At 37.1% G+C, this 22,702-nt stretch overlaps 1 protein-coding gene across 1 annotated transcript in view; it reads right to left on the bottom strand.

The window, feature by feature from the left end:
- ITGA1 (integrin subunit alpha 1) overlaps positions 1 to 22,702 on the bottom strand; it is a 173,104-nt gene that overhangs the window by 7,352 nt on the left and 143,050 nt on the right. Inside the window, 7 exon segments of the mRNA XM_047728897.1 lie at positions 3,759 to 3,875; positions 6,127 to 6,219; positions 7,363 to 7,467; positions 7,630 to 7,734; positions 9,968 to 10,081; positions 13,328 to 13,430; positions 14,806 to 14,895. Of these exon segments, the coding sequence (XP_047584853.1) occupies positions 3,759 to 3,875; positions 6,127 to 6,219; positions 7,363 to 7,467; positions 7,630 to 7,734; positions 9,968 to 10,081; positions 13,328 to 13,430; positions 14,806 to 14,895 (727 nt within the window).

Raw genomic sequence — 22,702 nt, 5'->3', positions numbered from 1 at the left:
TATATATTTTTTTAGAGTTTCAGAGCGGATTATAATAGTTCAGGCAGTGAGTTAATTCTTTGAAAGTATGGTACCTCCATATTATTTTAATAGTGAAGTTATGGTGAATTTTGCAAGGGAATGGTATATTTTAAAAAATCATTATTGAATAATTGAGGGCTTATATGGGATAAATGGTCAAAAATGCAGTTTTTAAGAAATTTTTATTATTTTTTATTATGTTATGTTAGTCACATACAGTACGTCATTAGTTTTTGATGTACTGTTCCAAGATTCATTGTTAACGTATAATACCCAGTGCTCCAGGCAATCTATCCCCTCCTTAACACCCACCACCAGGCCAACCCACCCCCCATCCCCCTCCCCTCAAAAATGCAGTTTTAAGTTAAAGAAGGTAACTTCTTTATGTCTTCCACCATGACACAGCTTTATGTCTTCCATTATGTCAGAATCTAGTTGGTGGTAGATGGGGAAAAGGTGACAACAGGTAAATAAACATGAAAAAACAATAAATGTATCCTCTTCAAATGGCAGTTCTCTATGTCTCAGGGTTTCTTCCTTTGAGCCAAAAATAAAAGTTCTGGAAAGTATCAGGCCCCTTACCTTGTGCCTGCAGGTCCTGAGCTGAAAATAAATCAGACAAGGCTTTCACAGGAACAGGTGGTGAATATAAGACTTCTCTCTTTTGTCCCTCCCTGCTCTCTCTCTCTCTCATCCTTTCCCTCTCAAGTCTTTTTGCATCTTTTCAACCTTCCTTTGCTTTCATATACTAAATGCTCTATTTTATTTTATTTTTTATTTTTGAGATTTATTTATTTATTTGAGAAGAGAGAGAGAGAGAAAGAGAGAGCGCCAGTGGGGGTTGAGGAGAGGGGCAGAGGATAGGAGAGAGAAAATCCCAAGCAGACTCCCTGCTGAGCACAGAGCCCCATGCACGGCTCCATCTCAAAACCCTGCGATCATGAAATCAAGCTGAAATCAAGAGTTGGATGCTTGACTGACTGAGCCACTCAGGCACCCCTAAATGTTCTATTTTAAAACTTAATTGTGGGGGCACCTGGGTGGCTCAGTGGGTTAGGCCGCTGCCTTCAACTCAGGTCATGATCTCAGGTTCCTGGGATCGAGCCCCACATCGGGCTCTCTGATTGGCTGGGAGCCTGCTTCTCTCTTTCTCTCTGCCTGCCTCTCTGCCTACTTGTGATCTCTGCCAAATAAATAAATAAACTCTTAAAAAAAAAAAACTTAATTGTGGGGCGCCTGGGTGGCTCAGCGGGTTAAGCCGCTGCCTTCGGCTCAGGTTATGATCTCAGGGTCCTGGGATCGAGCCCCGCATCGGGCTCTCTGCTCAGCGGAGAACCTGCTTCCTCCTCTCTCTCTGCCTGCCTCTCTGCCTGCTTGTCATCTCTCTCTGTCAAATAAATAAATAAATAAATAATCTTAAAAAAAAAAAAAAACTTAATTTTGTTATCTGAACTTTTCCGTTCAGCTAATTCTATTAACGTGGGTTGTTAGTGAAGTTGGATCATAAGACTGGAGACTAGGTGAATACAGGACATAGCTTCAAACTGGCTGGAGCCAATACTGGACAAAATTAAAAACAAGCTGTTTGTTTTCAGTGCCCAGACTTACAACTTTCACTTTCCTTCTCTGCCTTTCCATCTTATCAGTAAAGGCTAGATCTTATTTATGCTTATCCCTGGTTTCAAAACCCTATGGCAAAGGGCCAGATTCAACAGTACCTGGTAGAAATGACGTGCTTACTGACTATAATATGGAATAAATGTTGAGTGAATAAATTTAAGTAATATATAAAAGACTGAAAAATGGTGGTGCTATTTCCCATCCACAGTCACCAAGGATATGTATATTGGAAAAGGAATACACCTTCAGGGGTTAGTAAATAAATCATTAGTGATGAAACTTCAGGCATCAGTATGAAATAAAGTAAAGAAGGAAAAAGGTTCTGCTTTCTTAGGGCTTCTCTGTGGGCTGAGTCTCATTTCATTCTGTTGGTCATATTGGCCTAACTGGGCTTCTTCCTCAGTGTGTGGAACTATATTCCAGAAGGTGTTTCTCCATCTATTTAAACCTGTGTCTCCTCAAAGCCTTCTCTCTTCAATATTAACTACAGCAAGCTACCATTAAGATTTTGAAAAACTTTAATTTCTACTATGTGTACTGCAAGGACAAATTATATAAAGACAGCGCTTTTTGAAATAGAGTCACAGATACAGGAAGAATCTTCGGCCTGTTCCCTGTATGGAGCCTGGGAGTTTCAATGAACTTCCAGAGTCACATTTGGAAGAAGGAGGAAGAAGGGATAATCCTAAGGTTTCTGCTCAGGGTCTATTAAGTGTAAAAAGATCCCTGTCAGCTGTGTCCTAAACTGCATGGGCAAGTGCAGTGCTCAGAATAGAAAAGCACACTGAAAGAAATCAACAGTAAGATGCTCTCTGGAATAGAGGTGCACGGAAGTGAAGAAGTAAGTCTTTGTTTCAAGCACAACCTCGACATCACTAAGCCAGGTCTTGGGGACCACGGTGTGGTCAAGCCAGGTATTACAGACGGAACACTGAACCCTCTGGAGTAGGAGGAGAAGCTGGAGGTTTGAGAAAGCAAGAAATTCTGTCTTATCAAGACTTTGCTGGAGAAAAGCTGCCGATTCTGTTCACGAAACTAAATGCTACTGATCTACACCTTTAACATGGCTTTGTTTATCATCCTTCCTGAGTGTAATCCTCCTAAAAGAGGAAGTTAGGCGCTGTAAGCCAGTCGAAAAGGTAGCAACCTTTGGCAATTTGTGGGACAAAAATTTATTATTTAAACTATTTGATTAAAAGAGAGTTCTGCTGCTCAGGTATTAGAAAAATGAATATGTAACCACAACCTGTGTTTTTAACAGAGTTTAGCTATTTAATAAAACAATTTGGTAAAATATAGGATGGTATGATGTTAGAATGAATACCAATTTGATGTTTCATTGGAAAAAAACATTAAATTCAACTTTTTGATAGGATTTTACTCTCTACTAAATTTGTGTAAATGCTATCATCTTAGTTCTGCTTAATTTGAAAAGGATACAGCTGAGAGTTTGAAAAATCTCACACATCTCAGTATAAGCAAAATATCTACGTAAATATATGGATTTACCCAATAGAAATAGTTTTACAAGAGCATTTGAAATAGGAGTCAGTGAAACAGTAAGATTTCTCTTTCATCAACTGACTAATGAACTTACCTTCTCTCACTCAGACACACAGCTATTACAAAGAACGTGGCATATTTCTTCATATATTAAAGAAGTCTTAGTTTTTAAGATATATAGATATATGTATTTGGATAAGGCTCATCTTAACCATTCTATTATTTATATGCTCTTAAACTGAAATAAGAACTCATTTTGTTCTTTTTTTTATAAAAGAAGAGTTTTCATTCTTTACTTATAAAAGTAATGCATACTTAATTTACAAATCTCAGTGTTATAGACAGATAAAGGTCTTTTGCAATCCTAATCCCCAGAGAGATCCATCATGATTTTTGGATTTGTTTAATTATTTTTTTCTTTTTCAAAACTGGGATTGAGTTGTGCACAATGTTCGGGATATACATTTTTCTTTTTTTCTTTTGTCTTGGTTATCATCTCGATATTTTTAATGGCTGTGTAATACCATATTACACAGCATGGATAAATGATAATTTATTTCACCACTTTGCTGTTGATACTTGAAATAGAAAGTCAAAAGAACTTTGGTGCTTACCTTCCACAGGGCTAATATGAGCAGCATTAATAGCAATAATCCAGCAAAAGCACTCAACAGGATGACCCATAATGGCACTCTGCCCGGCAGTCCATCTTTGGATATTTGAACAGCAAACTGAAATTTATTTAAAAAGACTGTTAACATTGATAAACACCTATTATATGTCCTGGTACATTGAGTTCTTGCAGGCTATAATTTTCTACCAAACAATGTACTTAATCTGATTACTACCTACAGAGAAAACCTTGAGTTTACATTTATAAATGCCCTTCATCTATTCAAAATCTCTAAGCATGTCAAATTTGTTATTACCCCCAATATTTATAATCTTATGCTTCAGAAATGCATACATAAAGAGCAAACTGTCTATGAATCAGAGTGCTTGGGAGTAGAGGTGCATTTAACTCACTGAGAACCCAAAGTATTATATATATTTTGAAGATTTATTGATTGACTTTAGTGCGTTATCATGACCATAAAGGTTTAGGCTGGAGTGTTACCACAGGCTGCTGACATAAAAAAACCTGAGCAGGTCTTCTTCTAATTCTAATTTTCATGTGCTTTATTTTTTGTCTACAAATTTATATAAAAATTTCCTACAGTAAAATGTACAAATCTCAAGTGTACAGGTAACATAAATTTTTGCACATATATGCAGCCTTATGTGCTTTTTATTAGATGGCATTGTCTCTGCCAGTCGACGGATCTTCAATCTATACATTAGGTCTTAACTGAAGGAGAACTTTGAGGTAAAAAGCTGTTAGTTAGGTTAATGCAGCTCTATGTGGCCCCCAAACCATGGTGAGGCTTGTCTGCCCTGGGTCTCATCCCTAGGTTTCTAAGAAAAAAGACTAATTCAGGGTAGATCTCACGATGAGTAACAGTTCAAGTTTCTATGTTGGCTTGTCACAGGGACCATCTCAATTCCTAACACTAAAGGGAAGACTGGAGGTAAAAAAGGGAATGGGGAGATATTTACATATATTGGATACTGATACAAACTATTCAGATGGCTCCGTGTGGGTCACTGCTGATGCTTTGGGAATGCAGAGCTGGCACGAGTATACATATGTACAGAATAAGATCTTTTAGGACAGATTTTAAATACATCTAAAATAATTCCCTGAACTGACAGATGCAGAAGCTGAAATCTGGATGGGATCAGTGACTTCTCTAAGATGACGCAATTGAAAAATGATCACTTTTAGTAATTTTAACAATGTAGGCATAATTTTCTTTTAGGATAAAATGTTGAATGATAGTTCCGAGGGGAGTTTTAAACTAACATTAGGGGAAATGGAGCTAATTATAAAATTTCGACGAAACACATCTAGGAATCAAAAGTACTCTTTTACAATATTTTTCATACTCATTTTGGGGGTGTGTTTACTGGTAAAATTTTGGCTTCTCTGCATGTGGAATAACTTTGCATTTATCAGTATTCTTTATAATGTAAGTAAATATTATATGCTTATATTCTTTTACCAGGGGTCATTGACATTGGAACTACTTGAAATAAGTATTAATTTTTTTTTTTAATTTTTTTTTATTTTTTCAGCATAACAGTATTCATTATTTTTGCACCACACCCAGTGCTCCATGCAATCCGTGCCCTCTACAATACCCACCACCTGGTGCCCCCAACCTTTCACCCCCCAAGTATTAATTTGAAATAAGAAAATTTTAAATAATATCTGAATGTTAGGAACGTACAAATAAAATTAATGACTCATACTATCCACATAGGATATTTAAACTCCCCCATGAAAAGAGGAGAAATGTTTACATATCCACATCTGTAACAAGTATTCTGGCCTTATTTTATAATGAAGCAGGAGGGAGAAAACCTCAAACAATTTTGCTTTTCCCAAGGACTGAAGTGTGAATTTGTACGAGGGAATAATATTTCATTTTTGCTTCTGAATTCCCAATGACTAAATGAAGAAAACCTTTCAAAATTTACATTTATTTCTGAAGTGTACAGTCACTTTCTATAAAGTGTTTTTCAAATTTGCTCTTCGGATATCAACTGCATTTTATAACGTCAGTTTTTAAGGAGGAAAATTACAAATGCATCTTTTGTTATCAAGGGGAAAGTAAAAACACCAATTTATTGTGACAGTTACAAGCAGTAAAGTCAAACATGGCATGTTAATTGTAAATATCATGGTTTTTCCCAGTTTCTTACAAAGAAGACTGAAATCACACTTGAAGTTAATTAAGTACAATTTGAAGCAAAAAGTGTCTGTTAAGACTTAGTGACTAGCTAGTCACTGCTTTAGGTTCTATAAGCAATTATAAAACATTATGTCACAAAATTCAGAGTGAAATGTATAATGTTTTCAAAACTTAGAGTTGCTCTTACCTCTCTTTTTTGATTGCCAGTACTTAAAATCAGTGATGTATTTTCACTCTGAAGGTCTGCCCTTAAAGTAAGATTTAAGCTAGAAAAACGTGTCTGAAAAGCAAACAGAATTTATTTTCAATATATTATGTTAATCATAGTAAGAGCTAGTCTAGTCATGTTTAAGCAGTGCAATTTTTAAAACTGAGATTTTCCTGAGAGGTTTAAAAACACTGGTTTTACTAACATCCACATGGAACTGGTGGTTTCAAACGACGACCCATCCTTCTTCTCTCCACTCAAATTGTCACTTAGGTCCTTGTTATAGAATGCAACAATTTTCTAAATCATTTTCTTCAGATTTATCCTTAGTAAAAACAAACCTCAAACCCTGCCCCCTTTCATACAGCTAGATATGAAATAGCTACACTCTGGTAATGAAGTTTATATAGGAGCTTGTGTAGGATAAAACACAAAATTGCCAATATCCAAAAGTTTGTAACTTATAAAAATTGCAACTTAATATTTTTCACTTATGAAAATTGTAACTTAGGTTATGATCAAACGTTAAAAATGGGAATTTCATATAATTAACCAAACACTTCTATGAGAGAAAGAAACCATACAAAATACAATGGATTAAGTTTTAAAGTAGCTTGTTGTCAGACAGATATGACTATAAGAAGCTAAAAAATATCCTCCTGTTTTATATATATATATATATATATAGTATATGTAGTATATATAAATGTGTGTGCATATATCATATATATAAATTATGTATTATATAGTATATATAAATGTGTGTACATATATACATATATATATGTAAAGTCTGATCTAATACAATAAATCCACAATATGTGTTAGCTCTATTTGTTGATAATGGTGTCAAGGAGTCAAGCACTGTCTCTCTATAATTCTTTGTCCCTTAACTGGGTTCTATAGTGTTAAGATAAATGCAAACTTTGATACTGTATAGGTGTTTATTTCTAGAGGTACAAAAAAAATTATAAAAGAGACTGAAAACAAAAGTATATATCTGGAAGCACACTTTGGAGATAACTTAGTTACGAATAAACAAGGAAAATGAGACCCACTTGGTTGGTTAAGTAGAGCCAGGTTTGAACCACATATTTTTACACTTCCAGTTCTTTCTACAGAAGCACTGTACTTGGTATATACTAAGTAATGAACAAACACTGGTTAACATAATTCAATAATTCAATAATTGCAGAGAACGATGCAATCACTTACTTTAATAAAAGTTGGTTTCCATACGATAAGTGAAACATTCACTTGGGTCATGTCAGAAGGAATCAAATTACACGTAATGGTAGCAAATTTACACGTACTGCAGTCCTGTTTAAACGATCAGAGGTACATATTAGTACCTTTGTCATTTGACAAAAAGATACCATATGAAGATATTTTACAAGATAGCTATTTTTAGGTTGATATTGAATCTATTCACTTAAAAGGCATGAGATAAAACTAGTACTTGTCTTGGTTATCTGTATTTACCGGAATTGTGCCTCTTTTGAGATCTTCAGGTTTGGATATAATTATTTTCTTCCCAGAGTTGACGCCAAGAGGGTCCTGAAGGCTACTGGGTCTGCAGTTCGCATTCTAAGAAGTAAGAATATTTCTTTTATCAGACAATGTCAAATGTCAGAGGGAAAAATGACCTGGTATAATAACGTGAAGCATCTGAGTGACAGCCATTGTCACAGATGAAAGATCCATCTTCAGGAGTGTGCAATATGGAAGAAGCTATTCTGTAGTAGCCATATACACCAACTCCCAGGTAATAATGACTGTTAGCATGCTACTTTTGAATTATAATAGATATCAGGGAGATTGTTATCGAAAAGGAAGGGTGCTAGTAGAACTTACTATCGTATAACATGCTCATTCATTTATTGTTTTCATCAAATATTAGTTGTAAATTCCCATAATACAGAGAGAGAAAAGAAATTAAAACTATGGTGGGGAAAAAAAAGGGTTGGCATTTGTTATTCAATATGATGGCTCATACGATGGTTTGTGAAACAAAAATGAGATGAGCTTTCATCTGTATTTGTGTATTCATCCAATAATATTTCAGGAGTCTCTAAACACCAAGGGTAAGATACTTGGTCTATGTGGGAAGACGATGTAAATCAGCAGCCCTATAAATGTTAAGATGCCATGTTTATAAGACGGCTAGTTCTTAGATTGTTTTTCTGGACTTACTCTAATAAACATTTTGTTCATCAAAACTCTCTACAGCCTTAATAAAAGGTAATAAGGTTGAAGTTAGTAAGTAATAGGAAAAGTATTTTAGTCTTTCTACATCCTCACTAACCTGCTTTTTTGTATTAGAGAGAAATGGTATAGATTTTTTTTTTAAGATTTTATTTATTTATTTGTCAAAGAGAGAGAGAGAGCGTGAGTGTGCAAGCAGGCAGAGTGGCCAGCAGAGGTGAAGAGAGAAGCAGGCTCCCTGTTGAGCAAGGGGCCCGATGCAGGACTGGATCCCAGGACACTGGGATCATGACCTGGGCCGAAGGCAGCGGCTTAACCGACTGAGCCACCCAGGCATCCCAGAAATGGTAGAGATTTAATTTTACCTTGCTTTTAGGGCAACATTTAAATATCATAATCCAACTATCACTGTTTTTACTCTTGATTTCTGAGAATATTTTAACTTAAAAAAAGTCTCTGAAGAGAAGACCAATTGTCAAATGCTGATAATATGCATGCATTACTTCAACATTCATTGTGATTTTCTGTCTTAGAGACTGAACCAACACAATTTATCACATTGACTCATTCAAAGCTATAGGTACAAAATAGGTGTGATACTGCTATTATTTGGGATAAGTGAGTAAAAAAGTGCTTTACTGTTTTACGTGCAGCTGTTAAATTGCTTAGGAGCAATTAAGAAGTCTCTTTTTAGAGATGTTTGATCACCTCAAAAATATTAAAGCTCTAACAAACATGTTAAGGCACAAGTCAACAAGTAGTTATCTAAAATCCACTCCAGTGGATTGACAAGTATTCCAAAAAGACCCAAGTCCTAGCACCTGGAGCCTGGGAACATGCCCTTATTTGGAAAAAGGGTCATTTGGAGGTGCCTGGGTGACTCAGTTGGCTAAGCTTCTGCCTTCAGCTCAGGTCATGATCTCCAGGTCCTGGGATCGAGCCCATCTTGGGGCTCCCTGCCTGCAGGTAGTCTGGTTCTCCCTCTGACCCTCCACCTGCTCCTGTGCTCATTCTCTCTCCCTCTCTCTCAGATAAATAAATAAAATCTTGAAAGAAAGAAAAAAAAAAAGAAACAGGTTTGTTGCAGTTGTAATTGAGGATCTCCAGATGAGGTCCTTCCATTTAGGATGGGCTCTAAATTCACTGATGAGTGTGCTGTAAGAAACCGAAGAGGCAAAGACACAGAAACTCAAGGAAGACAGGCATGTGAAGACAGAGGCAGAGACTGCAGTTATGCTCCCACAAGCTCAGGCATGCCAGGGGTGACAGCAGCCCCCAGAAGCTAGGAGAGAGGCATCCCTGTGAGCCTCCAGGGGGACCAAACATTGTTGGCACCTTGATCGCAGACTCTGGCCTCCAGCACTGAGTAAGAATAAATTTCTGTTGTTTCTAGCCACCCACTTGGGGTAATTTGTTACCACAGCAGTTGTAGGAAACTAATGCATCTATTAAATAGCCAGTGGAAATTATTATTATTATTTATAATTTTCTAAATTCTTCTCCAGGTCACTTTGGTAAAGCTCTTTATCACAAGTGGCATGCAGAACAAAAGGCTTTAAATACAAATTGAAGAAGATAATAATTATGATGTCATTCCAAAGCACACATGACTTACATTAGAAGACGACCATCCACTTGGGTATAGCACAGGATAACCATCTGATGTCAAGTTGGGAAATGAAATTGACAACTTAAGTTCTGGCATTGGAAAATGTCCACTCTTTCTAATCTACAGGAAAAAAAATAAAAATTAATCCTCTCTTCCTCTTCCAACAGCACCCTTTCTGCATTCGGTAGGACATTTGTCCTTAACTGATTTAAGTTGTATAATATTTTGAATCTGAAAGTGCATGCAGGCAGCTTATGGCACTGGACAGAGAACTGGCATGATTAAACAAGAATAAAATAGGGATGCTTAATAGTGCCATATGTATCAGCTATAATGTATATTGTTCCTTCATCTTCCCACTCCCAAAATAGGACTGGGATTAAGAAAAGTCAGAATTAAATTTCTTTATGCTCATCATCTTCCTCCTAGTCTTTTGGAGGTGGGAAGAAAGGAGAACATTTACTCGACCCACTCAGCACAGGTGAGTCTATTTTGTTTGCCTCAACCAGTCTGCTGTAACCCCTTAGGCCCACAAATCATTTCTCAGCCCAGCCACATGGCATCTGCCACCACTGCACAGGCAAACCAGAATACCATCTGCTTCCTTTCACTATCCTATCTCTAGCTAGGGCTACTGTGTCAATAATGACTGATAATCCAGTTGGATGAGAGTCACATTGATTCTTCTCTCATTGCCTGTATGTTTTTATCTACTAAACTACAATTCCCACTGAATATCACATCATGCCACCAATGGTGAGTGTAGCACATAGGGAAGGAAAGCCAGGCAGGATGAAATTCATCAGGAAGTTGAATTTACTATTCAAAAGTCCTCACAGGTTGAATTGGAGCAACCAGGTGCTATGGGCCTCTCTTCTTCCACTCAAGCATAATTTTCAGGACCTACACCTTCTTTACATCTTCCCTAGGCTGAATTCCTAGGCGAGTAGGGAGCTCCTTAATCTAGATGCCAGAAAATCCAACGGATCTATCTAACTGAGCCTTTTGGACTGGGAGTTACACAGATCTGAAACAATTCCCTGTGGTTGCCAAAAACGAAATGCATCCCTTAATCTTGGAATTCTAGGAATTCCTGACCAGCTGTGCCTGGTCTCTTAAGCATACTCCTTGACTCTTGTCCCTTCTTATTGTAATACGCCTTAAACTTGCCTGCCATGGTCTCCCACTCTAATTCCATCTGTTTTCTGGTAAATAATAAAAAAAATCATGTAATCTGCGATTAACATTTATTTCCTTCTGATTAAAAACAATGTTCTTTACAGAAACATTGAAAATGTTGAAAATAAACTGGAAGTTTTCTACAATTCTACTACATTGGTAACACTTTAGTGTAAAATTTACCTATCATTTGCATATATGTATACATTATAAAATTTGTATCATAATAAATACAAGATTTGGCACCCCATTTATAAAATGTATTGTCATGGTCTTTTCCCATAAACTTAGAGATTCCTTGAGAATATGACTTTCATTAGCTGCTTAATAATAACCATGATATCAATATTTATTTATGTTCAATATTTATTTATACTCCAGACACTATGCTAATTCTCTTATTTGCATTATTGCCTTTAACATTGTTAACAACCATATGAGGTAGATTCTCTTAATATCCCTATTTAACCTATAAGAAGACAAGGTTAAATTGGGAACAAAGAACTTTCAAAGTCACAGAGCTAGTAAATAGCAGAATTTAGTTTTTTTTAAATCTAAAATGTGTCCTCTTTAGCTGTCTCTCCCTTTAATAACTATCTGATAATTTATTTAAGCAATTTTATGTGGTTAAACTTTTATATTGTTCCCAGGTTTCAATTTTTAAACTGCTATAAATGACACTGGTATAAGTATTTTCCAGGGGTGCCTGGCTGGCTCAGTTGGGAAAGATGTGACTCTTGATCTTGGGGTCATGTGTTTGAGCCCCATGTTGGGTGTTGAGATTACTTACAAATAAGTAAACAAACAAACAAATAAATAAACCAATAAACTTAAAAAAAGAGTATCTCCGAGAATAAATCTTTGTATCACCAATAATTTTCTATGGTACATTTCTAGTAGTAAATTCATTCATGGGTCTTACCTAAGAAAATGTTCACATTTTTTTTTTTTCAATTCCATTACTCCAACTTTAAGTTTTATACCAGTAAAATAATGAGATAAAAAAAATTATGGTCAGGAATATTCTTAACAATGTTATTTATATCAGCATTATTTATAATAGTTTAAGAGTACCTGTTTCAAGTTTGGACCCTAGTAAACCATATGAAGATCTATAATATTCAAAATTCATTCTTCCCTCCTTCCCTCCCTCCCTCCCTCCCTCCCTCCCTCCCTCCCTTCCTTCCTTTGTTCCTTCCTTGTGTTTTTGTTGAATTCTTTAATCTAGGAAAAGCAAATAGGGCTAGAAGAACTTGGCAGCCAAAATTTCAAAACTTAATTTCAGTAATAAGGTGATTGTCATTCATGCTAATTTCCGCCATAAGCTTGTCATAGAAATTTTAGCAAAGAGCACAGATAAAAACAACGGAATGAATCTTGAGAGGATACATTTATTTTACTTGTAAGAGAACTTCCTTTTCCACTGTTGGCAATTCCCAAAGAGATTGAGACTATTTTCACATATAATAATGTTGTATTATTTCATACTTCTGAATACATATTTAAATCCATCATTTGAATTGGACCCTCTTTTACTTGAGTAATGTTAACTTTAGTCTGTGTCTGTAAGTAGGCATTACCTAAAATGAAGTCTGGTTCAGCTCCATAATTGTTTGCTATAATGGTTAGGAAAAATTCATTATGAGGCATTGAAAGATAAAAATAATTATTGTAATAGAAAACATCACTTAAGGATATGGTAGGAGGAACAAAAGTTATAGTATGATACCTATGGAAGGCAGCAATGAGGAGAATGAGATATGTATTTATTTGTTGAGTAAAGTAAAATATTACCAAGATATCTGAAGTAATCAATTTCTGAAATAGTCATAATTATTTTTTATAAGTGCATTTCTCACTCATACTGAAAAAATAATGTAAATAAAGTCTATAGGTTTATAGATAGTGTCTCTTTGGTTTTATAAATTTATTTTTTCTAGGAAGTCAACCGAAGCATGTGTTAGGAGGAAATTTGTGCCTTAGTTTTTAAAATTGCTTCAAAGTATAATTATGAGTAATTCTTTGAGTAAAATTGCTTCAAAATAGTGAAATTATAAAAAAAATATTCTGGAATATGGAGATTAACTGTTGAATCAATGTGTTTCTATGTGTCTGTTAATACTTTCATTTAATTTATAAGCTTATAAATTACTCCTTGACAATACTAATTTAGAGGTAGATTCTTACCAAGTAGAAGATATTAATTTCATCTCCAATGTCCTCAGTAGAATTAATAACTTCAGGGACAGTCTCATTGGCCGCAATTGAAATATGGTATTCACTTGCAGAGCTTAGAATTAATTGGAAGAAGAAAAACAAAACACAATAAAGTTTAACTTTTACTTGACCTCACTCTTTTTCTTTCTTTATACCAGGTAATCCCACAGAAAGTACTTGTAGAGATTTCAAGTAAGAGGTAAGTTCTTTTACCCTGCAACCTACAATTACTTCTCTGAGGAGGGTGAGAATGAGAAAGACTATATAATTTAGTTCAGTAAGTCACTGAGGCTAATTTGGCCTTAAAATGTCAAAATATATACAACTTTAAAATAAAAGTTTCATTGTTACCAAGTGAAAGTTTCTATTAATTCACTAATATCATTTATATTTTGTGAATAATGAGGCTAAAACTTAATATTTTTAGTAGTGCTGAATTTTAAATAGATTTAAAAAAATGTTAAGCTTTTCATATTAAAGACCTATATTTACTGCTAAATTTAAAAATTCATTCTTTCCCATACAACTTCTCCATGTTCTTTGGATGAACTTGGTGGAATGAAGTATAATAAAAATATATAGGTGTTTGCCAAAATTTTATTTTAATAAAATGAAAAATTCTTGGCAAAAATCATTGTACCAAGAGAAGTGGATAATAGCAGATAGAAAACAGCAAATAGAATTCAGAGGCTAAGTAATATATACAAAATCTATTTGTATATATACCCTATGATCCTCTCATTTTTGTTGTTATCAGAAAAAGCAAAGTGCCATAGAAAATAAATTAATAAAATAAGACTTTTAGACTAAACTTGCCTCTGATTCTCATACTTTTTATATACATTGCACATATATATATATTTTTTTTAGCAAAAGCTTGGAGTCTTGCTTAAGCAAGGGAATTTGTAGTGGGAAACATAGCCAATATGATTTGTGTTTGGATAGATTGAAAGTTCTTAGGGGAAAGGACAATTTATGAATAATGCAAGAAGTAAACAGCCCTCATCAATAAGAAAGATTTAATCTAGTGTGTCCAGAATGGCCAGGCTGATCAGATCCCTCACAACAAGAAATTAGGGCTAAGAAATATGCTGGTGACCTCTAAGAACACTAGCATTTGTAAATTACTTCTTCTAGGTCATCAGAGTTTAGACTGGACTGGTAATGAGTTTAGAATGGTCTGCTAATGCAATCCAGGATCATTAGCACCTCACATATAAGATTATTTAGCATGCTAGGACTTTAGAGGGCATGAAAATTTTCCAGAGGGCCTGTTTAATACGGATTTCTGGGCCCCAGAGTACTGAATCAGATTCAGTAGATTGGGGGTGGGGCCAAGAATTTGCCCAAGTTCCCAGGTGCTCCTGATGCCCTTGGCCAGGGACCACACTTTGAGAACCACTGGGTTTGTAGAAAGGCATCAACATAAAAATGCAGTTTCCTCCTACCTGTAAAACTGAAGTCCAACTTCATATTTTACCGGGATAGAAATGTTTACTTCATTATCAGAAAGGGCTTCAGGAGGTTCTTCGCTGTCACTAGAAAATACATAGCATGTTCAGACAAATCATGAAACTACTGACTATTTAGAGACATTTCTGAGCATTTGAAAGGCAAGCTTTTCTTGGCAACTAAACAAAAGCTTTATAAAAGAGTAGAATTCTTGTTTTTGTGTTTTTGTTTTGTTGTTGTTGTTGTTGTTGTTGTTCAGTCAGGGTGGGGAGGGAGGTCACACGATGGGTATTATTAAATTTCCCAAGTTGATTCTGAATTGTAGCTAGGGTTGAAAACCAGAATGATATAGTCCAAGGTTTCTCAAACTTCTATGAAGATTATGGATAAGTAACTCTGGCTCAGTCATTAAATACACAGATTACTGGGCTTTGCTCCTTGAAATACAGATTTAATAGGTAGGTTTGAGTTGGGACCTAGGAATTTGTGTTTTTAACAGAGATCACAAAGTGATTCTTATTTATTCCTCACAGACGAGGACCTCAAAAAGAGACATGACTAGGTTTACATGGTGGAAAGTCAATATAAAATCTTTGGTCTTCTTGTTTTAATAGTCTTTCCATGCTTATTATTTGATGCTTATGTTATTTGTTAAAGATTTATTCCCTTAAGTTGTCATTTCAATTATACATTATGTAAAGGCATGCATATTTATACATGCATATGCATATCTCATACTCCCATGCGTTAAAAAAAAGCACAGTGAGGGATATAACAGTTACCAACACTGGCTCTGGGGGCAGCATGCATGGTATTGTTATTTAATTTCTCTTTGCCTTGGTTTCTTCATCTATAAAATGGGGATTTATCATAAGTGATAAATAAATAATGATTATAGTACATGTAAAGTGCTCAACATTGTGCCTAGATGTAGGAAATAATAAATGTTAGCTTTCCTTATTTTTATCACACATACCCTCTCCACCAAGTGACCAAGCACCTAGCATTTGGTCTCGAAGAATGGCCAATGAAGACCTCTCAATGGTTTTGCCATATCCAAGTGTGATAAGTGGCTTGGTGTGAGCTAGAGTAGAGCAAAAACAGCACCCTCCTTTGGGTTATAGATATTTGTGGGACAGGGCTTTTCTTTTTTTTTTTTTTTTTAATTTTTTTATTTTTTCAGCATAACAGTATTCATTATTTTTGCACCACACCCAGTGCTCCATGCAATCTGTGCCCTCTACAATACCCACCACCTGGTGCCCCCAACCTCCCACCCCCCACCCCTTCAAAATTCTCAGATCGTTTTTCAGAGTCCATAGTCTCCCATGGTTCACCTCCCCTTCCAATTTCCCTCAACTCCCTTCTCCTCTCCATCTCCCCTTGTCCTCCATGCTATTTGTTATGCTCCACAAATAAGTGAAACCATATGATAATTGACTCTCTCTGCTTGACTTATTTCACTTAGCATAATCTCTTCCAGTCCCGTCCATGTTGCTACAAAACTTGGGTATTCATCCTTTCTTTCTTTCTTTTCTTTTTTTTTTTTTTTTTACACCTTTATAAACATATATTTTTATCCCCAGGGGTACAAGTCTGCGAATCGCCAGGTTTACACACTTCACAACACTCACCATAGCACATACCCTCCCCAATATCCATAACCCCACCCCCTCTCCCAACCCCCTCCCCCCATCAACCCTCAGTTTGTTTTGTGAGATTAAGAGTCACTTATGGTTTGTCTCCCTCCCAATCCCATCTTGTTTCATTTAATCTTCTCCTACCCCCCAACCCCCCATGTTGCATCTCCTCTCCCTCATATCAGGGAGATCATATGATAGTTGTCTTTCTCCAATTGACTTATTTCGCTAAGCATGATACCCTCTAGTTCCATCCACGTCGTCGCAAATGGCAAGATTTCATTTCTTTTGATGGCTGCATAGTATTCCATTGTGTATATATACCACATCTTCTTTATCCATTCGTCTGTTGATGGACATCTAGGTTCTTTCCATAGTTTGGCTATAGTGGACATTGCTGCTATAAACATTCGGGTGCACGTGCCCCTTCAGATCACTACGTTTGTATCTTTAGGGTAAATACCCAGCAGTGCAATTGCAGGGTCATAGGGTAGTTCTATTTTCAACATTTTGAGGAACCTCCATGCTGTTTTCCAGAGTGGTTGCACCAGCTTGCATTCCCACCAACAGTGTAGGAGGGTTCCCCTTTCTCCGCATCCTCGCCAGCATCTGTCATTTCCTGACTTGTTAATTTTAGCCATTCTGACTGGTGTGAGGTGATATCTCATGGTGGTTTTGATTTGTATTTCCCTGATGCCGAGTGATATGGAGCACTTTTTCATGTGTCTGTTGGCCATCTGGATGTCTTCTTTGCAGAAATGTCTGTTCATGTCCTCTGCCCATTTCTTGATTGGATTATTTGTTCTTTGGGTGTTGAGTTTGCTAAGTTCTTTATAGATTTTGGACACTAGCCCTTTATCTGATATGTCATTTGCAAATATCTTCTCCCATTCTGTCAGTTGTCTTTGGTTTTGTTCACTGTTTCCTTTGCTGTGCAAAAGCTTTTGATCTTGATAAAATCCCAAAAGTTCATTTTTGCCCTTGCTTCCCTTGCCTTTGGTGATGTTCCTAGGAAGATGTTGCTGCGGCTGACGTCGAAGAGGTTGCTGCCTGTGTTCTCCTCGAGGATTTTGATGGATTCCTTTCTCACATTGAGATCCTTCATCCATTTTGAGTCTATTTTCGTGTGTGGTGTAAGGAAATGATCCAATTTCATTTTTCTGCATGTGGCTGTCCAATTTTCCCAACACCATTTATTGAAGAGGCTGTCTTTGTTCCATTGGACATTCTTTCCTGCTTTGTCAAAGATGAGTTGACCATAGAGTTGAGGGTCCATTTCTGGGCTCTCTATTCTGTTCCATTGATCTATGTGTCTGTTTTTGTGCCAGTACCATGCTGTCTTGATGATGACAGCTTTGTAATAGAGCTTGAAGTCCGGAATTGTGATGCCACCAACTTTGGCTTTCTTTTTCAATATTGCTTTGGCTATTCGAGGTCTTTTCTGGTTCCATATAAATTTTAGGATTATTTGTTCCATTTCTTTGAAAAAAATGGATGGTACTTTGATAGGAATTGCATTAAATGTGTAGATTGCTTTAGGTAGCATAGACATTTTCACAATATTTATTCTTCCAATCCAGGAGCATGGAACATTTTTCCATTTCTTTGTGTCTTCCTCAATTTCTTTCATGAGTACTTTATAGTTTTCTGAGTATAGATTCTTAGTCTCTTTGGTTAGGTTTATTCCTAGGTATCTTATAGTTTTGGGTGCAATTGTAAATGGGATGGACTCCTTAATTTCTCTTTCTTCTGTCTTGTTGTTGGTGTAGAGAAATGCAACTGATTTCTGTGCATTGATTTTATATCCTGACACTTTACTGAATTCCTGTACAAGTTCTAGCAGTTTTGGAGTGGAGTCTTTTGGGTTTTCCACATAGAGTATCATATCATCTGCGAAGAGTGATAGTTTGACTTCTTCTTTGCCGATTTGGATGCCTTTAATTTCCTTTTGTTGTCTGATTGCTGAGGCTAGGACTTCTAGTACTATGTTGAATAGCAGTGGTGATAACGGACATCCCTGCCGTGTTCCTGACCTTAGCGGAAAAGCTTTCAGTTTTTCTCCATTGAGAATGATATTTGCGGTGGGTTTTTCATAGATGGCTTTGATAATGTTGAGGTATGTGCCGTCTATCCCTACACTTTGAAGAGTTTTGATCAGGAAGGGATGCTGTACTTTGTCAAATGCTTTTTCAGCATCTATGGAGAGTATCATATGGTTCTTGTTCTTTCTTTTATTAATGTGTTGTATCACATTGATTGATTTGCGGATGTTGAACCAGCCTTGCAGCCCTGGAATAAATCCCACTTGGTCGTGGTGAATAAACCTTTTCATGTACTGTTGAATCCTATTGGCTAGTATTTTGGCGAGAATTTTTGCATCTGTGTTCATCAAGGATATTGGTCTGTAGTTCTCTTTTTTGTTGGGATCCTTGTCTGGTTTTGGGATCAAGGTGATGCTGGCCTCATAAAATGAGTTTGGAAGTTTTCCTTCTATTTCTATTTTTTGGAACAGTTTCAGGAGAATAGGAATTAGTTCTTCTTTAAATGTTTGGTAGAATTCCCCCGGGAAGCCGTCTGGCCCTGGGCTTTTGTTTGTTTGGAGATTTTTGATGACTGTTTCAATCTCCTTACTGGTTATGGGTCTGTTCAGGCTTTCTATTTCTTCCTGGTTCAGTTGTGGTAGTTTATATGTCTCTAGGAATGCATCCATTTCTTCCAGATTGTCAAATTTGTTGGCGTAGAGTTGCTCATAGTATGTTCTTATAATTGTCTGTATTTCTTTGGTGTTCGTTGTGATCTCTCCTCTTTCATTCATGATTTTATTTATTTGGGTCCTTTCTCTTTTCTTTTTGATAGGTCTGGCCAGGGGTTTATCAATCTTATTAATTCTTTCAAAGAACCAGCTCCTAGTTTCGTTGATTTGTTCTATTGTTTTTTTGGTTTCTATTTCATTGATTTCTGCTCTGATCTTTATGATTTCTCTTCTCCTGCTGGGTTTAGGGTTTCTTTCTTGTTCTTTCTCCAGCTCCTTTAGGTGTAGGGTTAGGTTGTGTACCTGAGATCTTTCTTGTTTCTTGAGAAAGGCTTGTACCACTATATATTTTCCTCTCAGGACTGCCTTTGTTGTGTCCCACAAATTCTGAACCGTTGTGTTTTCATTATCATTTGTTTCCATAAATTTTTTCAATTCTTCTTTAATTTCCTGGTTGACCCATTCATTCTTTAGAAGGATGCTGTTTAGTCTCCATGTATTTGGGTTCTTTTCAAATTTCCTCTTGTGATTGAGTTCTAGCTTTAGAGCATTGTGGTCTGAAAGTATGCAGGGAATGATCCCAATCTTTTGATACCGGTTGAGACTTGATTTAGGACCAAGAATGTGATCTATTCTGGAGAATGTTCCATGTGCACTAGAGAAGAATGTGTATTCTGTTGCTTTGGGATGAAATGTTCTGAATATATCTGTGATGTCCATCTGGTCCAGTGTGTCCTTTAAGACCTTGATTTCCTTGTTGATCTTTTGCTTGGATGATCTGTCCATTTCAGTGAGGGGAGTGTTAAAATCCCCTACTATTATTGTATTCTTGTCGATGTGTTTCTTTGATTTTGTTATTAATTGGTTTATATAGTTGGCTGCTCCCACGTTAGGGGCATAGATATTTAAAATTGTTAGATCTTCTTGTTGGACAGTTCCTTTGAGTATGATATAGTGTCCTTCCTCATCTCTTATTATAGTCTTTGGCTTAAAATCTAATTGATCTGATATAAGGATTGCCACTCCTGCTTTCTTCTGATGTCCATTAGCATGGTAAATTCTTTTCCATCCCCTCACTTTAAACCTGGAGGTGTCTTCGGGTTTAAGATGAGTTTCTTGTAGGCAACATATAGATGGTTTTTGTTTTTTTATCCATTCTGATACCCTGTGTCTTTTGATTGGGGCATTTAGCCCATTAACATTCAGGGTAAGTATTGAGAGATATGAATTTAGTGCCATTGTATTGCCTGTAAGGTGACTGTTATTGTATATTGTCTCTGTTTCTTTCTGATCTACTACTTTTAGGGTCTCTCTTTGCTTAGAGGACCCCTTTCAATATTTCCTGTAGAGCTGGTTTGGTATTTGCAAATTCTTTCAGTTTTTGTTTGTCCTGGAAGCTTTTAATCTCTCCTTCTATTTTCAATGATAGCCTAGCTGGATATAGTATTCTTGGCTGCATGTTTTTCTCATTTAGTACTCTGAATATATCATGCCAGCTCTTTCTGGCCTGCCAGGTCTCTGTAGATAAGTCTGCTGCCAATCTAATATTTTTACCATTGTACATACAGACTTCTTTTCCCGGGCTGCTTTCAGAATCTTTTCTTTGTCACTAAGACTTGTCAATTTTACTATTAGGTGACGGGGTGTGGACCTATTCTTATTGATTTTGAGGGGGGTTCTCTGAACCTCCTGGATTTTGATGCTTGTTCCCTTTGCCATATTGGGGAATTTCTCTCCAATAATTCTCTCCAATATAGAATATACCTTCTGCTCCCCTTTCTGTTTCCTCTTCTTCTGGAATCCCAATTATTCTAATGTTGTTTCGTCTTATGGTGTCACTTATCTCTCGAATTCTCCCCTCGTGGTCCAGTAGCTGTTTGTCCCTCTTTTGCTCAGCTTCTTTATTCTCTGTCATTTGGTCTTCTATATCGCTAATTCTTTCTTCTGCCTCATTTATCCTAGCAGTGAGAGCCTCCATTTTTGATTGCACCTCATTAATAGCTTTTTTGATTTCAACTTGGTTAGATTTTAGTTCTTTTATTTCTCCAGAAAGGGCTTTTATATCTCCTGAGAGGGTTGCTTTAATATCTTCCATGCCTTTTTCAAGCCCGGCTAGAACCTTGAGAATCATCATTCTGAACTCTATATCTGACATATTACCAATGTCTGTATTGATTAGGTCCCTAGCCTTTGGTACTGCCTCTTGTTCTTTTTTTTGTTGTGAATTTTTCCGCCTTGTCATTTTGTCCAGATAAGAGTTTATGAAGGAGCAAGTAAAATACTAAAAGGGTGGCAACAACCCCAGGAAAATATGCTTTAGCCAAATCAGAAGAGATCCCGAATTGTGAGGGGGGAGAAAGGGGATAAAAAGGGGTTCAGAAAGAAAGAAAAAAAAAAAGAAACTATTAAAAAAAAGAAAGCCGATAAAGAAAAAATATAAAAAGAGGAAAAAAATATATATATTAGATAAACTATTTAAAAAACGTTAAAAAAAGAAAATGGTAAAAGTTAAAAAAAATTCAGCAGAAGAAGAGAAAAAGAAAAAAAAATTGAAAAAGAAAAAAAATTAAATTAACTGCAAGGCTAAAAAATCATGGGGAGAAAGCCATGAGTTCCGTGCTTTGCTTTCTTCTCCTCTGGAATTCCGCCGCTCTCCTTGGTAGGTGAACTTGGTCCTGGCTGGGTTTCCCGTTGATCTTCTGGGGGAGGGGCCTGTTGTAGTGATTCTCAAGCGTCTTTGCCCCAGCCGGAGTTGCACCGCCCTTACCCGGGGCCGCGCTGAGTAATCCGCTCGGGTTCGCTTTCGGGAGCTTTTGTTCCCTGAGCACTTTCCGTAGAGTTCCGGAGGACGGGAATGAAGATGGCGGCCTCCCGGTCTCCAGCCCGGAGGAGCCGAGAGCCCGGGGCCCCACTCCTCAGTGCGCCCTCAGAGAACAGCGCCCAATGACTCCCGCCACCCTGGCCTCCGGCCACGCTCCGAGCTGACCGAGCCTGCGACCGGTTCAAGGCAACCCCGAGCTGAGAGTCACTCCTCGGCTCTGTCTCTGCAGCCGGCTTCCCCGTTCTAATACCGGTAAGCTCTGCGACACTCAGACACCCCCGATCCTTCTGCGACCCTGCGGGACCTGAGGCCGCGCTGACCCCGCCTGGGTTTCCAGTTAAGCCTCTGGAGCGATGTCCCTCAGCGGAACAGACTTTTAAAAGTCCTGATTTTGCTCTGTTGCTCCGCCGCTCGCCGGGAGCCGGCCCCTCCCCCCGCGGTCTATCTTCCCGTCGCTTTGGATTCACTTCTCCGCCAGTCCTACCTTGCAGAAAGTGGTTGATTTTCTGTTTCTGGAATTGCTGTTCTTCTTCTCTTCAATCTCCCGTTGGATTTGTAGGTGTTTGCAATCTTTAGATAAGCTATTTAGCTGATCTCCCGCTACCCGAAGTAGTCTCAGCCTGCTACTTCTCCGCCATCTTGACTCGGGACAGGGCTTTTCTATGACTGGTCCCATCTTC

Source organism: Lutra lutra, chromosome 5, assembly GCF_902655055.1.
Source record: "Lutra lutra chromosome 5, mLutLut1.2, whole genome shotgun sequence".
Classification (NCBI taxonomy): domain Eukaryota; kingdom Metazoa; phylum Chordata; class Mammalia; order Carnivora; family Mustelidae; genus Lutra; species Lutra lutra.
Note: the sequence above shows the minus strand (reverse complement) of the source record. Positions and strands in the feature narration are given on the sequence as shown.